At 47.6% G+C, this 14,982-nt stretch overlaps 1 protein-coding gene across 7 annotated transcripts in view; it reads left to right on the forward strand.

Annotated features, from left to right (window-relative positions):
• KCNAB2 (potassium voltage-gated channel subfamily A regulatory beta subunit 2) overlaps positions 1-14,942 on the forward strand; it is a 117,937-nt gene extending 102,995 nt beyond the window's left edge. For all 7 annotated transcript variants that reach the window (XM_030537351.1, XM_030537349.1, XM_030537352.1 and 4 more), the window contains 6 exons: positions 2,064-2,149; positions 3,433-3,553; positions 6,701-6,795; positions 7,702-7,822; positions 8,589-8,677; positions 9,536-14,942. In XM_030537351.1, the coding sequence (XP_030393211.1) occupies positions 2,064-2,149; positions 3,433-3,553; positions 6,701-6,795; positions 7,702-7,822; positions 8,589-8,677; positions 9,536-9,625 (602 nt within the window). In that variant the 3' untranslated portion in view covers positions 9,626-14,942. The remainder of the gene's footprint in view (positions 1-2,063; positions 2,150-3,432; positions 3,554-6,700; positions 6,796-7,701; positions 7,823-8,588; positions 8,678-9,535) is intronic.
• The last annotated feature ends 40 nt before the right edge of the window (positions 14,943-14,982 follow it).

Consider the following 14,982-nt stretch of genomic DNA (forward strand, 5'->3'; position numbering starts at 1 on the left):
CCGCTGCTTTCTCAACCCTTTTTTTACACTACCAGAGGCTGAGGGTCAGTGTCAGCAACAGGGTGGTTGAACCTGTGCTGAACAGTGCGACTCCAAGTCTAATAAAGGACAAAACATCTTCACACCAGTTCAGAAACTGCCAGTTGAGTTTTTGGTTATCCCAGCTGGAGATACCAGTGCTGATTATCCCAGGAGCTGAATATGGGCAACTGCCGGCACTCTGTGCCTCTGAAAATCAGGCCCTAACTGCCTCAAAGCACCCAAAATCAGTAGCTGTTTAAAACATTTGGGCTAGTGTCAACCGAGGAGCCACAGGTTTCGCATTCTTGGTCTTTTTTACGTTCCAGCATGTTCAGCTTTGCACATAGGCAAACACATAGCATTGTCTGCTTCCCACCTTGAAACAGACAGAAGACTGGGATACATACACACTTGTCTTTTGTCTGAGTGAGTGTGTGTGCATGTGTATAATCACATTGAATTCGATATTCTATTGGGTTTATTTTTTCAGGCCGTCAATAGATCGTTTTTAGAAACACTTGTTTGCAATCTTTCCTTTATACCGCAACGTTTGCAAACAACCTTGCAAGCAATGTATTCTTATAGCTGCCTTTTCTAGACATCCCCTGCTGGATCCACTATATACATTCCGCACCTTTGGAAAAGACAAAGACAGCCCACCAAACATCACAGTGACAACTCTCAAAAAAGAAAAATTTGAACCTTAGCTGTTTTTAGATGCAATATTAACCATGAGGCCAAACTAACTTAATGGGTTCCTACAATCAGCTGCAATATTTGCTTTGCATAAGTCTTTATAAAGACAGAATTTGCACTGTAGGTTTTTCATAGCTAATGGATGTTTTCTAATGATTAATTTTTCTTAGTAGTAGTAATCTCTGAATTTCACAGCAGCTAAACTATAAGGACAAAGCTGGAGATGAGGGTTTTTTAACCATCCTTAACATCCAGCAGTCCCAGCTCATCCTGTATTCCTCAGTCTCTGAAATCTGCTGTTTCCAGATGCTCAGGGGTAGCGTTTGAGCTCGTCTGTCACTGCACAGGGAGTTCAGAGTGGACCTGGGAGTTGGGTTCATAACTCTCATTGCAGCAGAGCAGTGATGCCCAGAAGCAAAATTGGAAGGTGCTGGGAACTGCGCAAACATTGGGCTGTTTCCAGATCCCTCTTCCAAACTATCCCCACTCCCACGTCTCCCCACACACAAGGAATCTAGCCCTGCTCCACAAAGAAGTTGGTCTCCCAGAAACATTCCTGCTGTTTTTGTTGTGGTTTTTTTAATGTCTCCCCTCCTGTGACAGCTCTTCCATCCTGTTGGACTTGATCTTGTTTTCCTCTGTTTAGATGGAAAACCCAGTCTTCCGGTCTGTTTTTTGTAGGACCTTGAAGATGTTATTTTTCCCCCACACATGGGTGCAATATATCCTGTGCCTCTTGTCCATCCCCATCTCTCAGGAGAGTGTGAACATCTGTGAAATTGGACATTGTTTTCCACCACTCTGTGTACTGCATTTCACCTGTTTGATTGTGACCTCATTATGTTTCGCTGGTCCATTGTAAATGGTTATTTTTCTTTAGGCTAATCCTATTATTCTCCAAAAAGCAACTAACTAAATAAAACTCAATTCTTATGGCATCATAATTTACATTCCTCTGTTTCTTCTCACCCTCATTTTAGCACAAGCGGCCATAAAAAAGGTCACTTTCCAACCCAGTCTCTGGCGGTTGTTGGTTTGTTTGTTTTTTTTGCATTTGATTATTCTTTACAGATTTGGACACGTAATAAACCTGGGGAAATGATTTCACGAGTAATCTCTTTTGTGGGTTGGCTTTTTGGTTTTTGTTTGTTCGTTTTTGGTTTTTAATTTCCTTGTAAAACTCCTGTCTCCAAGTTTGAAGTCTGGAAGTACACTGCTTGCAAGATGTCTGTGCAGTCAAAGCCCTCCTTTCCTTTTGGTGTCATAGCCTTTATTTACTGTATAGCTCCAGCCCTGCGTGCCAGGCTGATGTGTCTCCCTCCTTGCCTTCCCTTCCTTTTTAACAGAGACGGTGAGAGCAATGACTCATGTTATCAACCAGGGAATGGCCATGTACTGGGGAACGTCGCGCTGGAGCTCCATGGAGATCATGGTACTGTGTGTGTGTGTGTGTGTGTGTCTGTGTGTGTGTGTGGCCTGCGTGTGGGCGCAGGCATGCTCGTGGGTTCCCATTGCTGAAATGCAAGCGCCAGAAGACACGCCATAAATAAATGATCTGTGCGCTGCTGATGCTGAGCAGAGGCTGAGCAGATGGCAGTCGCCAGGGCAGAGTGCCTCTCTGCAGTGTTTTGGGGGGAAGTTCTGCATTGATGGTGATTTAATTAGACGGGAGCTGTCAAGAGCTGACTGCTTGCAGATGTATTTTAGCTGCAATTATTTTTAGTTCTGATAGGACGACTCATCAGAGTGTGTCAGGCTCATGCCATGGGGGGAAAGGGTTCCCGGGCCGGGAAAGGAGGTAAACTCAGAGGCACCACAGTAATGGCTTCTGTGGGTGCAGATGTTGGGGTCAGCGAGGAGGACACTGAGCGGGGTATCCCTGTCGTTGCTGTCACAGGAGTCCCCAGCTTTTCTCTCTTTTCCACCTCCTCCGTGCACTTTTCTCTCCTCACTGCTTGAGCCGCTTCAGTGAGAGAGCTCCCCCCCTGGCACTGCCCTGCTCCGCGTGGTCTGCTGGCTCAATCTGCTCCAACTTTTGGGTGAATTAACATGATTTCTAGCTAAATCCTTTGACGTGCGATTCTCCAGCCAGTCGCCTTTTCCTCTCAATGTGACCGTCTCCCTGGTAACATACAGTTGCAGACATGGGGGCTGACGCAAAGTTCTGTCTCCAAGGCAGCATCTCAGGGGCAAAGCTGGGCCTTTCTGAGCCCCTTCCAGCTGAATTTTGAGAGGTAGTGCGGTGGCTACGCTGGCATTAAAGCACGTGTCATTCACGTGTCAGTGCACGCCCAGCAGCAGAGCGCCGGAACGCTCCACACACACAGACCTCTCAGGCTCAGTGTGGGAACCACATTCTGGAGTCAGAGAGCCCAGAGCCTGGCTCATGCCCTTTAAAGGAAAAGACCCCACTAGGGCCTGTCAGTGGGCGAATCTCCCATAGGACTGGGCCCTCCAGTCCCTGCTTGTTCGGCAAGGCCCTGGGTCCCTATCAGCCGCAGCAACAAATTAGTTCTGTTTCTGCAATGGCCACTCTCTCCATATCCCTGGGTTACTCCCTTTCACCAGCCAGGTGATGTCGCCAGAAGTCCCAGCCCCAGTGCCGTGGGGACGACCTGAAGGCCTCACCCTGCTCTGGGAGGAGAGCATGGGACAGCCCTGCCCGACAGGAAGCGGGGGGATGATGCTGATTTGCATTTATTTTTGTGCTTGCAGGAAGCTTACTCAGTGGCACGGCAGTTTAACCTAATCCCGCCGATTTGTGAGCAAGCCGAGTACCACATGTTCCAGAGGGAGAAGGTGGAGGTGCAACTCCCTGAGCTCTTTCACAAGATCGGTATAAATCCCTCCCCCCACTCCCCAAGCCGTACGTGTTCTCCGAGGCTGGCTGGGGGCACAGCTGGGCACTCCCAGGGGGGAGCACGAGTCGAGAGGCTTGATCCTGTGATAAAGGGTCTGTGGATATTCAGCTCAGCTGCCTGGAATGCCCAGCCCCTGGCTTTTGTGTCTAGAATTGCCTTTCCCAATGGAACAATAATCCGGCAACAGGCTCCTGCTTTCCATTGAGGAAAGTTGGGGTTGGCCCGGGGGCATTGCACACATGGGCCAAGTATAAAAATTGCAATCTAGAGAGAGGCCCAAGCCACACGGCTCCAATCCAGGCCTGGGACTGAACTTCACAAGGGTTGGGCGTGTGCATCACTCAGATTCATGTAAAAGCAGCAAAGAATCCTGTGGCACCTTATAGACTAACAGACGTTTTGGAGCATGAGCTTTCGTGGGTGAATCTGAAGAAGTGGGTATTCACCCACGAAAGCTCATGCTCCAAAACGTCTGTTAGTCTATAAGGTGCCACAGAATTCTTTGCTGCTTTTACAGATCCAGACTAACACGGCTACCCCTCTGATACTTGACTCAGATTCATGTTTTCCACCACACTTACTCCCCTGCTCAAACACACAGCTGTCTCTGAAGATTAGTAAGTCCTTCTCTGGTCGTGTTCACTTCCTCCTAGGGTCTGTAGAGAGGCGAGAATTAGAGATGAACAAATAGGTGATTTTTTTTTTTTTTTTAAAGTTTGGTGGCTAAACCAAAAACATCCAGAAAAAATTCAAAGCTAAACCCTGATTTTTTTTTTTTTTTAATAATTTTCTTTTCTTGTCGAAATGAAAAACAGAAAAGATTTCACTGGGGTCAAACAAATGCTTTTTTCTAAACAAAATGTTGAAACAGTTTGTGTTGGAAATGTTGAAACAATCAGTTTTGACCAGATAAAAAGGGAGGACAAATTCTGGAAAGAAGTCAGAACAATTTGCTGAAATCACCCCAACTTCGCAAATGCTTTTGGTTGCCTCAAAACTGCCTCTTTTTGGCAAATTAAAAAAACCCTGCCCGGCTGTAGTCAGAGTGCTGCGTCGAGGGCTCTGCTGCTGTTTCCCTGACAGCAGAATGGGGGTACTGGCCCAGCACTCGGCTCCGGGGAGCATTCTTCTGAGTCCCCAGAGCTGACTATGTCCCTTCGGCATGTTCAACGTGCCATGTCAGCACAAGGCCCCGTATTCATGGGGCGCTGGGGGGGTTGCTGTTTAAAATGTACAAAAATAGTTTTTAAAAAACTGAATAAATGTGCTAATATATGGGGGAAATAGTCACAATTTTAGTGAAAATAAATGTCGGCAGCCATGTCAGACCAGTCTGTCGCCCCAAAGCCGTGCTTGTCCCAGCCTCTGCCACAGCAAAGGGCGATCACGCTCCGGGATCTAGCCCCATCTGAATATCAAAGCTCTGGCCATGCTGAGCTGCTGCTGAGTTGGTGTCATGGCCCTTTAGCTGGGGTCTCCTTCACACTGCTAGCCCAGTGCGTGATCATCATGCCGAGTGGGAGCCGCTGGCTTTGGTAATTGTTTAACTTCTGAGTGCCCTGGAGTGGCTGTTGCACACCCTAACCTGGCATTATTTGGCCTTGCCAAGTCACTCTGTCTCTCCGCTCTGGCTGAAATCCTCTTGCAGGATTATGTGTTTATATCGGAATCAGAAAAAGCAGCTTGGAATTAGGAAAGAAATTCTAAGTGCTGAGGCCCAGAGCGCAAACTCTTGATGCACCTGGACAAACTGTGTGTGTGTGTGTGTGTGTGTGTGTGTGTGTGTGTGTGTGTGAGTGACACAGAGACAAACACATTACCTCTGAAGAGTATAAAACAGCCAGAGAGAACAGGAGAGAGGAGGCATCTTCCTCTTAGAAGTCAAAGCTGAGTCATTTACAGACTTGACAACTCTTCTCTCGAGTTTCACTCTTCGCTTTACTTGAAGGTTTCCAAGCTGCCTTGGCCAAGCCTGTGCTGTGCTTCGCTGGCATACGGCCCATTTGTAAAGTAGGAGAGGTTTGGTCTGTCTAGCCCTTTACACAAAGATGTCTCTCCTGTTCAAACTGCTTCACTAAATAAACCAAACAAAGGAGACCGTAGTTACTGTATCCATGGAAACATCTGTGTTGTCTTAGCAGGGAGGGGCTTTAATGACATATAATATTGATAGGCCGGGAAGGATTCGATTTTTGTCAGTAAATGTTGATTTCATCACACACACCCAAACCGTGATTTTCATCAATAACAATCAAAATGTACAGCTGGGGAAAGTGCCGCCTGAGAACCTGTTAGTTTGATTGAAGGACCGTTCCTCGGTACATTTTGGCGTGCGCTGTGGGCATTTTGTGTATTAAGAACTATATAACTCAGTTTTTTGAATCTCAGTGGCTACTGTCTGGGGCCCCCCATAATTTCCCACACATTTCAAAGGAATGGACACGACTGATAAACATCTAGAAAAATCACATAACAAATAAACATCAGTCATCTGAGCAGTGACGCTAATGACCAGTTTTGTCGATTCTTTTGGAAAATAGCTTCAGATTTAAAGTTAATCACAGGCTGGAGTGTTCTGCTGGCTCAGGGCCTACGTGTTCAATCCCTGGCAGGGCCAAGCACACAGTAAAACGCTCTCAGAGCTATTGACCATGTTCAATAGTCCACAGCTCTTCTTCTGTACCTTAAATAACCACTTGTGCCATTAGCCCAGAAATCCTGCCTAGCGTTAGATTGTAGAACATTTCCCCAGCCTCCTTTTAAAAAAGAATATCTCCCCCTTGTCTAAGTATTTCATCTCTAGCAGGGGCCCCCTCCTTTTTCTCCTCCCACACTGCGTGCTGCTTCCAAATCACCTCCTCCCAACAGCACTGACAGCCGCACCCCTGTTTTTCTCTGCCCTGTGTTCCCACTTTTAGGGGCAGGATTTTGGAGCTGGGCTCACAGCTGGCAGCTGTCCCCAGACCAACATGACACAAAGGAGAACGTCTAGTTATCTACCAAGAGATGCTAAAAATAGGAACAAAACTGGCAGATAGCAGTGTGTGCAATTGATTCCGCTCCGCCCCCGGCTGTCAGCCGGAACCTGCAGTGCCATTAGTAAATATTCTCTCTCTTCCCAGGGGTTGGTGCCATGACCTGGTCCCCGCTGGCCTGTGGAATTGTTTCTGGGAAATATGATGGCGGAATCCCTCCTTACTCTAGAGCATCGCTGAAGGTGAGGGAGAGGCTGCAGCATAATTTGTGGGTTGGGGCTGAAGTGTGAGAGATACTGGGTGGGTGGAATGGTATCTCTTTATCACCCCTTGCAGCTGAGCTTTGATCTTGCAGCCAGTATGGGGGGGGGGGGGGTTATCCTCTTGCCTCCCAGTACATAGTCTCCTTGGTTGAGGCTAGTTTGGTTTCACAATCATAGGAGGGCAGCTGAGAGTGTTGATTCTGGTGAACTGCGCTACCCCACTGTAGGCAAAACACAACATTTCCCCCTTGTATATTTTTTGTTTCCTATTTCAGTGAATTCTGCACCTGCATTAAGTAATATAGTGTCAGAGGGGATCTTCCTTTAATGAGCCGCCTGCTGCAAAGGTGTGTTTAATTTTGCTGCAGTGTCACACCTGGGAGACCTCTCACATTCTGGTTCTTGTGCTAAGCATTCCTGTGTGAGGGTCACCCCGTTACTGAGATCTCTGTGCTAGAACTCCGCTTCACTTCATGTTCCTTGTGCATAAGCCACGGGTTTGGGGGACTGTTCAGAATCCTTGATATCTTTGTATTATAGCCTCAGAGATTTATGGGAAGTCCCTTGACCGTATGCTGGAGTGATAGAACACACACAGAATAAACCTCATTTCCATGTGGATTGTTCCCTCCGTGTCGCCAGCTCCAAACTTGTCTGTGACACTAGTTCAAATGGAAGAACCCCCTGCACTGGCCTCTGGGCCAACTCCCTTGACTCCCAGAAGCACCTTTCCATTGCTTTCAGTGGGAGCTGGCCTGGGTCCCAAGCGAGTGCTGCCATCAGTCTGCGTCCCCAGCCAGTTACGCACCCTCTCTAGAAGCAGGCTGGGGAGGAGGCAGATGCTAAGGACTCTTTCCGCCTCCATCAATGTGCCTCTTTTCAAAGGGATACCAGTGGCTAAAAGACAAGATCCTGAGCGAAGAGGGAAGGAGACAGCAAGCAAAGCTGAAGGAGCTGCAAGCCATTGCAGAGCGCCTGGGATGCACCCTGCCACAGCTCGCCATCGGTAAGTGGACTGCAAACCACACAGCGTGAGAGAGATCTTCCCCCTGTCCTTTGTCGCTAGAATGCAGCAGAGGGGCATCATTCCCTGGCACTGATACCGAATTCCAGACTATCCGACTCAACTGCTTGCTTCTCTTGTGCCTGCTCGAATGAAAAGCGGCTCTGAGGAGACAGGAATTTCGCTTCCTCTCTTCAATGCCCACCATCGCCCTGAGACAGTCATTGCCTGAGGCAGATGGAGTCTGTGGTTCAGTTGCTTCAGAGCAGGGAAATACCAGCCTGCTTGGCCAGAGAAAGCCTAACCACGGTGCCTTCCCTACCCGGGCACATCTCCCCCACCCAGCCCGCCTCTCCTGGCTGCATAAACATGCTGTGGGTTGTACGCACACCTTGCAGTGAGTTCTTCCACTCTCCGGACACTTTGGCCAGCTGTGGCCAGAGAATGAAGAGCTGCTTCTGCAGCTCTGCACTCAGGGCCCGGCACCAGCAGAGGGAGCAGTGCTTGGGGTGGCCAATGGGAAGGGGCGGCACGTCCAGATCTTCGGCGGCAATTTGGCGGTGGGTCTCTCAATCCCTCTCAAAGGGAAGGACCTGCTGCCTAATTGCCACCGAAGAATGACGTGAAGTGCTGCCAATTGTGCGGGGGGCAACAAAAACGCTGGAGCCAGCCCTGTCCGCACTGCATTGTTTTATGAATGTAAAGAATGCCATGTGCTCTGTGCTGAACCCCCTGGACTTAGCTCCCCTAACCCTTTCTGTCACTCCAGCCTGGTGTCTGAGGAATGAAGGAGTCAGCTCCGTTTTGCTAGGCGCTTCCAGTGCAGACCAATTAATGGAGAATATCGGAGCAATACAGGTCAGTTCCCACAGACAGCCTGGCAAATGTAGGTGTGATCTTTGGCTTGCTCAGAGTTTGAGAATAACTAACTCCTTATAGCGTTTATACTGTTAAAAATAAATTAACCATATTGCAACTGTTGTAATACAGCAGTGCAAGGTAGGATGTGTCTTGCAGCGGCACTAGTGTTGCAGATATTAACAAGGGCTACTACATTGGGCTAATTTAGTAAGAGGGGGCTTATGAGCCATGACACCAAGTTGAAGTCTGAGTCTTTGGATCAGCTTTCGTGAGAGCTGTCAGTTGAGCTTTGGATTGGGCCCTTAGCAAATTACATGTTTTCCCATAACAGTGAACCAAAGTTATTCTGAAAACTTGAAGGGTTGATGGGTTGTTTAACCCATCAACCCTTATAGTTAGCAAATAGTATACGATACTGAAGGAATCAATAATGCCTTGAATTCACATCCATGTTTTATTTCTTAAATCATGTATTTCAGCCATCGATTTTGGGTGATTTGCTTTCCCGTTTACCTTTGTTTTCTAAAGTGGTCACGCATATTATAGGCTTTTTTCCGTGCTATAACTTGTGATTGCAGGGAAGCTCGTGACCATCACTAGGTCAATCAGCCCCTGCTGGTGCCTGTCAGGTGGTTTTAGTGTTGTCTTTTGGTCAATACAGTTTATTAGTGAGCATCTTGTGCATCTTGATAATATGTGCTGTCATTAATACCTGCTTAAACTCCACCAGTGACCACTTTCCTCTGCTGGCTTTGGGGTATGTTGACAGCTCAAATCTGCAGGTTGTTAGGTACCTTGAAACAACTTCCTCGTTGACTTACATTCTGATTTTGTTTGTATGTTTGTTGTGTACAGGTTCTTCCAAAATTGTCCTCTTCCATTATACATGAGATTGATAGTATTTTGGGCAATAAACCATACAGCAAAAAGGACTACAGATCCTAACTGTGCCTACTGGCCCCTGGACTCACTCTCAACTCCTAGCCTTTTGTTTGCTTGCTTAAGCTTTACTGAAGCCAATTGAAGAGTGTGATTGGCATCAAAAGAATACAACATGGCAAGATGTGTTAGAGAAATTGTGTAAAATGTTGCTGCAAGATGACATATGCTTATTATGTAACATTTATTTTGAATGCAAGAAGAGTCACAGATTGGGAAGGGTATGTCAGAGCTGTGATTTTACCCTCGATGATTGGCCTCTGTGCTTCCTTTTTTTAAAAGAAGAAACTACTTTTTTCACAAACACACACAGAATATCACTGCTTTTTGTTAATTCCAGCTCCTATACAATGTGCTTGACTATTCAGATCTGACACATACACCATTTAACTGGAAGAATTAGAGTCTCCATTTCAAAAGCAATGCTGGCTTTACAAGGATCTGGCTACTGTGAGTGTGGGGGACTGTATGTGGTAACATCTAGGCTGTTTTGAGAAACAGCTGTTTTGAGAGTACTGCTTGCATCTCCTAACTGGTTCTGTTCTTTAGTTCACTCTGTATTTGTTTCTGTTGGAGAAGATTGTATTTTTTGAAGTATTCAAAGTGAATCAGCCAAGTTCTTGGCAAGCAGCTGTAAGAGTTCATGCTCCACGATTCAGTAGCCTCCCCGAGGCCTGCACTGGGGTTGGGGGTGTTTGTCTCGATGCTTTTTTTTATTTTTCTGGTGCCTCATCTTGATCTTCCGAGGTGGCGTTGCTAATCACACAAGGCCTGAGCCCACTCAGTTCCAGTCAGGGGGCTTTCTCTCCCTGTGAACAGGCTATGTCCTCAGCCCAAGCGCCTGTTGGCCTCAGTGGGCTTCCTGGCGTTTTGCTGAGGACAGAGTGCAGGATGCAGTTTGTGGCTTTGAAGAGAAGTGGCGTGTTGGCATTGAAGGCATTCCAGTAAGAATCCCTCACTGTGCTAGTGCTTTTCTCTCTAGCAGGCAGTGCTATTTTAACATGAGCATCTTGTAGGTTTCATTATTTCCTCTGTAATTCACTCAGGTCTAGGTTGTCACTGTAAACTTCAGATTAGTTGTAAATGTCTAGTATAAACATTGTACATGTGAAACAGTGTAACTGCTTAGTATGAAAGAGAGCAGAGACCTTCAATTAATCTGTCCAGGAAACATTCCACTTTAATTTTAGATGCTTGATTTCCTTAACACCCAGAATCGAATGAGAGATTTCGTAAGCAACCTCTCGACCTGCGTGATCCTGTCGTTGCTTTAAAAGGAGCAGGGCAGACAGGGATTTAGTTTACATGTGTTCTGAGGACAATCCTAGAGAATCATTACCAGCTGCACACAATAAATGATGGTAATAAGCTATTTAATCCCAGTACCAAGAGGATGTACCACCAGACTTGCGGCTGTGTCAGGTCTGTGGCCGGGTGCTGCTCAGTAACGAGGATACTGCACACTGGACTGAACAGCTGTAGTGCATATTTTTGAGAATCTTTTTGCCTTTGCAAACAAAAAAAATATTTTTTGTGTTACAAAATCATTATTCTTGTTTCAGATGCCTGACTTGTGTAGGCCGCCACCTAATATGGTACCAACTTTCCCCTAAAATTTCAGACTGCATTTGTAGATACTTGCGTCACTGATGACATATGTGCACAGCTCTCACTGGGGGAAATACTCATTTGAGCAGCAGATAGCTTGGTCTCGCTTGCCAGATGAATTACTTCAGTAGACTGCTAGCTTCCCCAGTTCCATTAAAGATTAAGCTCATCTTAAAAAGGAGGAGACTTTTTCAGGAATTTAGACTAAGTGTTACAATGTTGTGAGTCAACGTAATATAACAGTCAACAAATACATACTCATTTCCTGTCGTAAACTCAGGTACCATTGCTGGTGTTGTTAAACAGATGCCACTTTCCACCCTAGAGGTGGCTGCATTTCATTGTTGGCTAGATGGATCCCTTTGGGATGCTTCGGAAAATCAGATGCTATAGGATAAGCCATTTCACACTAGGTGGTCTGAGATGTAAAAGCCACAGAAGTTTGCATTACTGTAGTAATCGCATACTTCAATTTTTGGTATAATGTTGGCAGTATTTTCTCAGACTATTGCATCGATAACAAGGGGAGAGCTCCTGGGAGCTTAGAACAGAATCTTATCTGTAGTCTACCATGTGGTTAGGTTTCTCCTAACCTTAAGGTGCAGAATTACTCCAACACTTATCTAATATGGATTGTCCACAGAGAAGGCAGAGTAATATTTATGAACTATGACAATGCAACAATGGTGAGGAATCATTGTTCCCTGGCAGGAGTGAACACTTTCCAGGACTCTGACTGCATTGATTTAGGGTTTACAAATATCAGTGCTGCTTTTCCGTTTTTTCTCTTTCCAGGGGCAGCTGTTCCAAGCACAGAGCACTCCCCAGGCAGCACTTTAGGAGCTGAGAACTTGCTCTGAAAATGCCCTTGCCTCTGTTTGGCGTTTGTGCAGAGATTGTGTGTGTGTGTGTGTGTGTGTGTGTACGTGGGTCACACAAACCTCTCTAGCAGAGCAGTGACCTAACCCACAAAAAAATCACACACATCTAGTGGCAGGGCTTGATCTGGTTCCATTAAGGCATTTTAAAACAGCCCTTAGCTGTGTCCTCCCAACACCTTAGGTTACTGCAGTGGGAGGAGAACCAGCTAACTTGTGGAAAGCTGATTCGCTCTGACACTTTTTGTCTTGCTCATTTTAAAAAGGCATTTCTACACCCCCCACGGGACTGGTCTCTTTGCAGCCAGGCATGTGGGCTCAGGCTGTGTCAACTTAGTTCCCAGCCCAGGGGGTAGAGGCCTTGGCTCAATCCCCAGTGCAGACAGCCAAATTGTGATTTGCACCCATGTAGTTTATTCCTGATTGACTCTGCAAATTAGAATAGAAATGACACCTGCTTCTGCCTCTGCTGGTCTGCAGCATGGGTCTGTAACCTCACTGGTGCCCAGATCCAGTGTAACCAAAGGGCCATAAGACCAATGTGTGCAATGCTGTCTTGCCCAGCCACTGCTGTTCCTGCTCCCCCATCACTATCCAGTCCCAGCCCCTGCCCTATTGTAATCAGTCCCTGGTTATGGCCACAAAATGCTGCTCTGAGGACTGTGCATGTGGCTGCCCAGTTTTTCAGGCCTGATGCTTGTTGCTACTGAATTTAAATTTCCTAGTAGAGTCTGTACAACTTTTAATCCAGCCTCAATTTGTAAGCTGCTGTAAAAATGCAGTGGGTCAGTTGCATAGGGTAATAGCTCCCTGCAGCACTGCATGTGCATTGGGGCGGGCTTTTCTGGCAGGCAGGATGGGCAAGAGCCTGTCTCAATGCTCTCTGTTCATTGTGCTGGGCTGTGCACCCAGGTAGGCGGCCACGGCACCATCCTGCCAAAGTTCCAGCTTGGCCTTCTCACTCCAGCTCTGCAGGCTGGGGCGGAGGGTCTGGGGCCATAACCTCCCCCGTGCTGCACACCCACCCGGCTGAACCGCAGTGGAACTCCTGAGCCTGTCTATCCCAAGCACCTAGGGTGGCAAGGGAAGGAGGCACAGCTGAGCAAATTGGTTGGTTACTTCTTTCTTAGGCCCCTGGGCACTTGCAGAACATTCTCCCCAGTTTAAAGATAGGAATCTGTAATGTAAGTGCCTGAGAGGGTCCCTTTTACCTGAACGCACACAGTAGGCGTGTACAGGAGCACCCGGTGCAGGGTGTTCTCCAGTGACTCCACCCCAGTGTGAGCAGCAACAAGGGCAGTGGATCAGCATCTGCTCTACCTGCCGGTCGTATGTTCCATAAAGCAGGTCAGGTGTCAGGCCTGCCCTCTGCTAGAAACACAGAAGCTGTTCACTGCAGTGGCTGTGCACTAGCACAGAGGGCTGGGACCATCATGAGACTTTGGGGAGGAGGGTGGTTGTTTGTAAAGACCCCATTATTTACTTCTTGGTAATAACTTAAGCCCAGTGTGGAGTTGCTGAGTCTAATAACATTAGCGCCTTGCTTCTTGTCTGTTACAAAAGTGTTCGTCAGGGCCATTTCTTCCTCAGCCTGCACACCCGGTACAGAGACTGGCCGCATGCCATGGATGGCAGTCCTGCACAGCTCTGACCAGCCCCTTGGATTCCAGGCCTTAAGGTGAACTCAAGAGGCCAGGCAGGGTCCTTCGGGCCTGGGTGTGAGTGAATTGCAGTCACGCGGGTTTTACCAAATGCCCAAAGTCATTGTTACCTGCTGACAGTGCTGGGCCAGCGCATCCATCAGTGACGCTAAGCTCAGCACTTGAATTTCAAGAACTGACTCAAGGATTTGGCAGGACTGATGACTGCAACCCTTCACCCTGACCCCCCGCTCCTTCTGCTCCCTGGGGCATAGCAGGCCTGTTCCTAACCCAGTGTAAATATATATTTACATGGAATGTGATCGCCCGCTGTTGTGAGCAGGCGAATAAATGTCTAGCTTATGGGCCCTGCGAAAGGGCCTGCTGCTGGGGTAGCGGCTGCCCTTGGCGCAGTGAGTAGTTGCCTTTAGTGGTGTGGTGGTGGTAATCCCAAACAGAAATGCCCCAGAAAAGTGCAGGATGTTGGGCTTGCTCCCCAGTGGAAGGCAGGAGTTCAAATCTCTCCTGTGTGAGGAATGATCAGAGAAAGTTCCCCACAGGGACGGGAGAGTGTGAGGTGCTGACTCAGCCTTGCCTGCGATTGCACGTTAGTGGCTGTTGTTTGCCTGGCTTGTCTAATGTTACCTGCAGCCCCAGTGTCCCTAGGGGGCACTGTGTAGTGCTGCACTTGTTCAAATGAAAGGGGGAGGGACCACCCCCAGACACCAACCCCTGCTCCTATGGCCCTCGAGTAATCCTTCCCAGAGCTGTTGGAGGGTCAGACCAGAAAACCCCTCGGTGTCCTAGCCCCAGGGATTCTCTCTGGTTCCTGTGTACGAGGAGTGTACTGTGGGTGAGCAGGTGCGGTCTGGCTGTTGTGTGTGTGCTCCTGTGCTTTCGCCACCATTCAGCAAGCCCTGCTATTCACCATGGAAAATTCCGCTGCACCCAGTAGCTGTGAATACCCAACACCAGTTATTGTCCTGTCCTATGGTCAATCCTTGTATGTAAATAAAGCACTTTCTTTTTAGAGAGAGAGAGAGATGTCTCTAGGACTGTGATTATACTAGCTCTAACTGCATAAACAATAGGCAAAGCCAGCTGGCTGCATTGTGCTGCTGAAAGATGATTGTGACTAATATTCAGCTACTGTATTTATGGAATGACAAAATAAAAGACCAGCCTAATATGTCTGTAGAGGAGCCTGGGCTGCATTAATCCCGGGGGGGGATCCTGC

Source organism: Gopherus evgoodei, chromosome 18 (genome assembly GCF_007399415.2).
Source record: "Gopherus evgoodei ecotype Sinaloan lineage chromosome 18, rGopEvg1_v1.p, whole genome shotgun sequence".
Taxonomy (NCBI): Eukaryota; Metazoa; Chordata; order Testudines; family Testudinidae; genus Gopherus; species Gopherus evgoodei.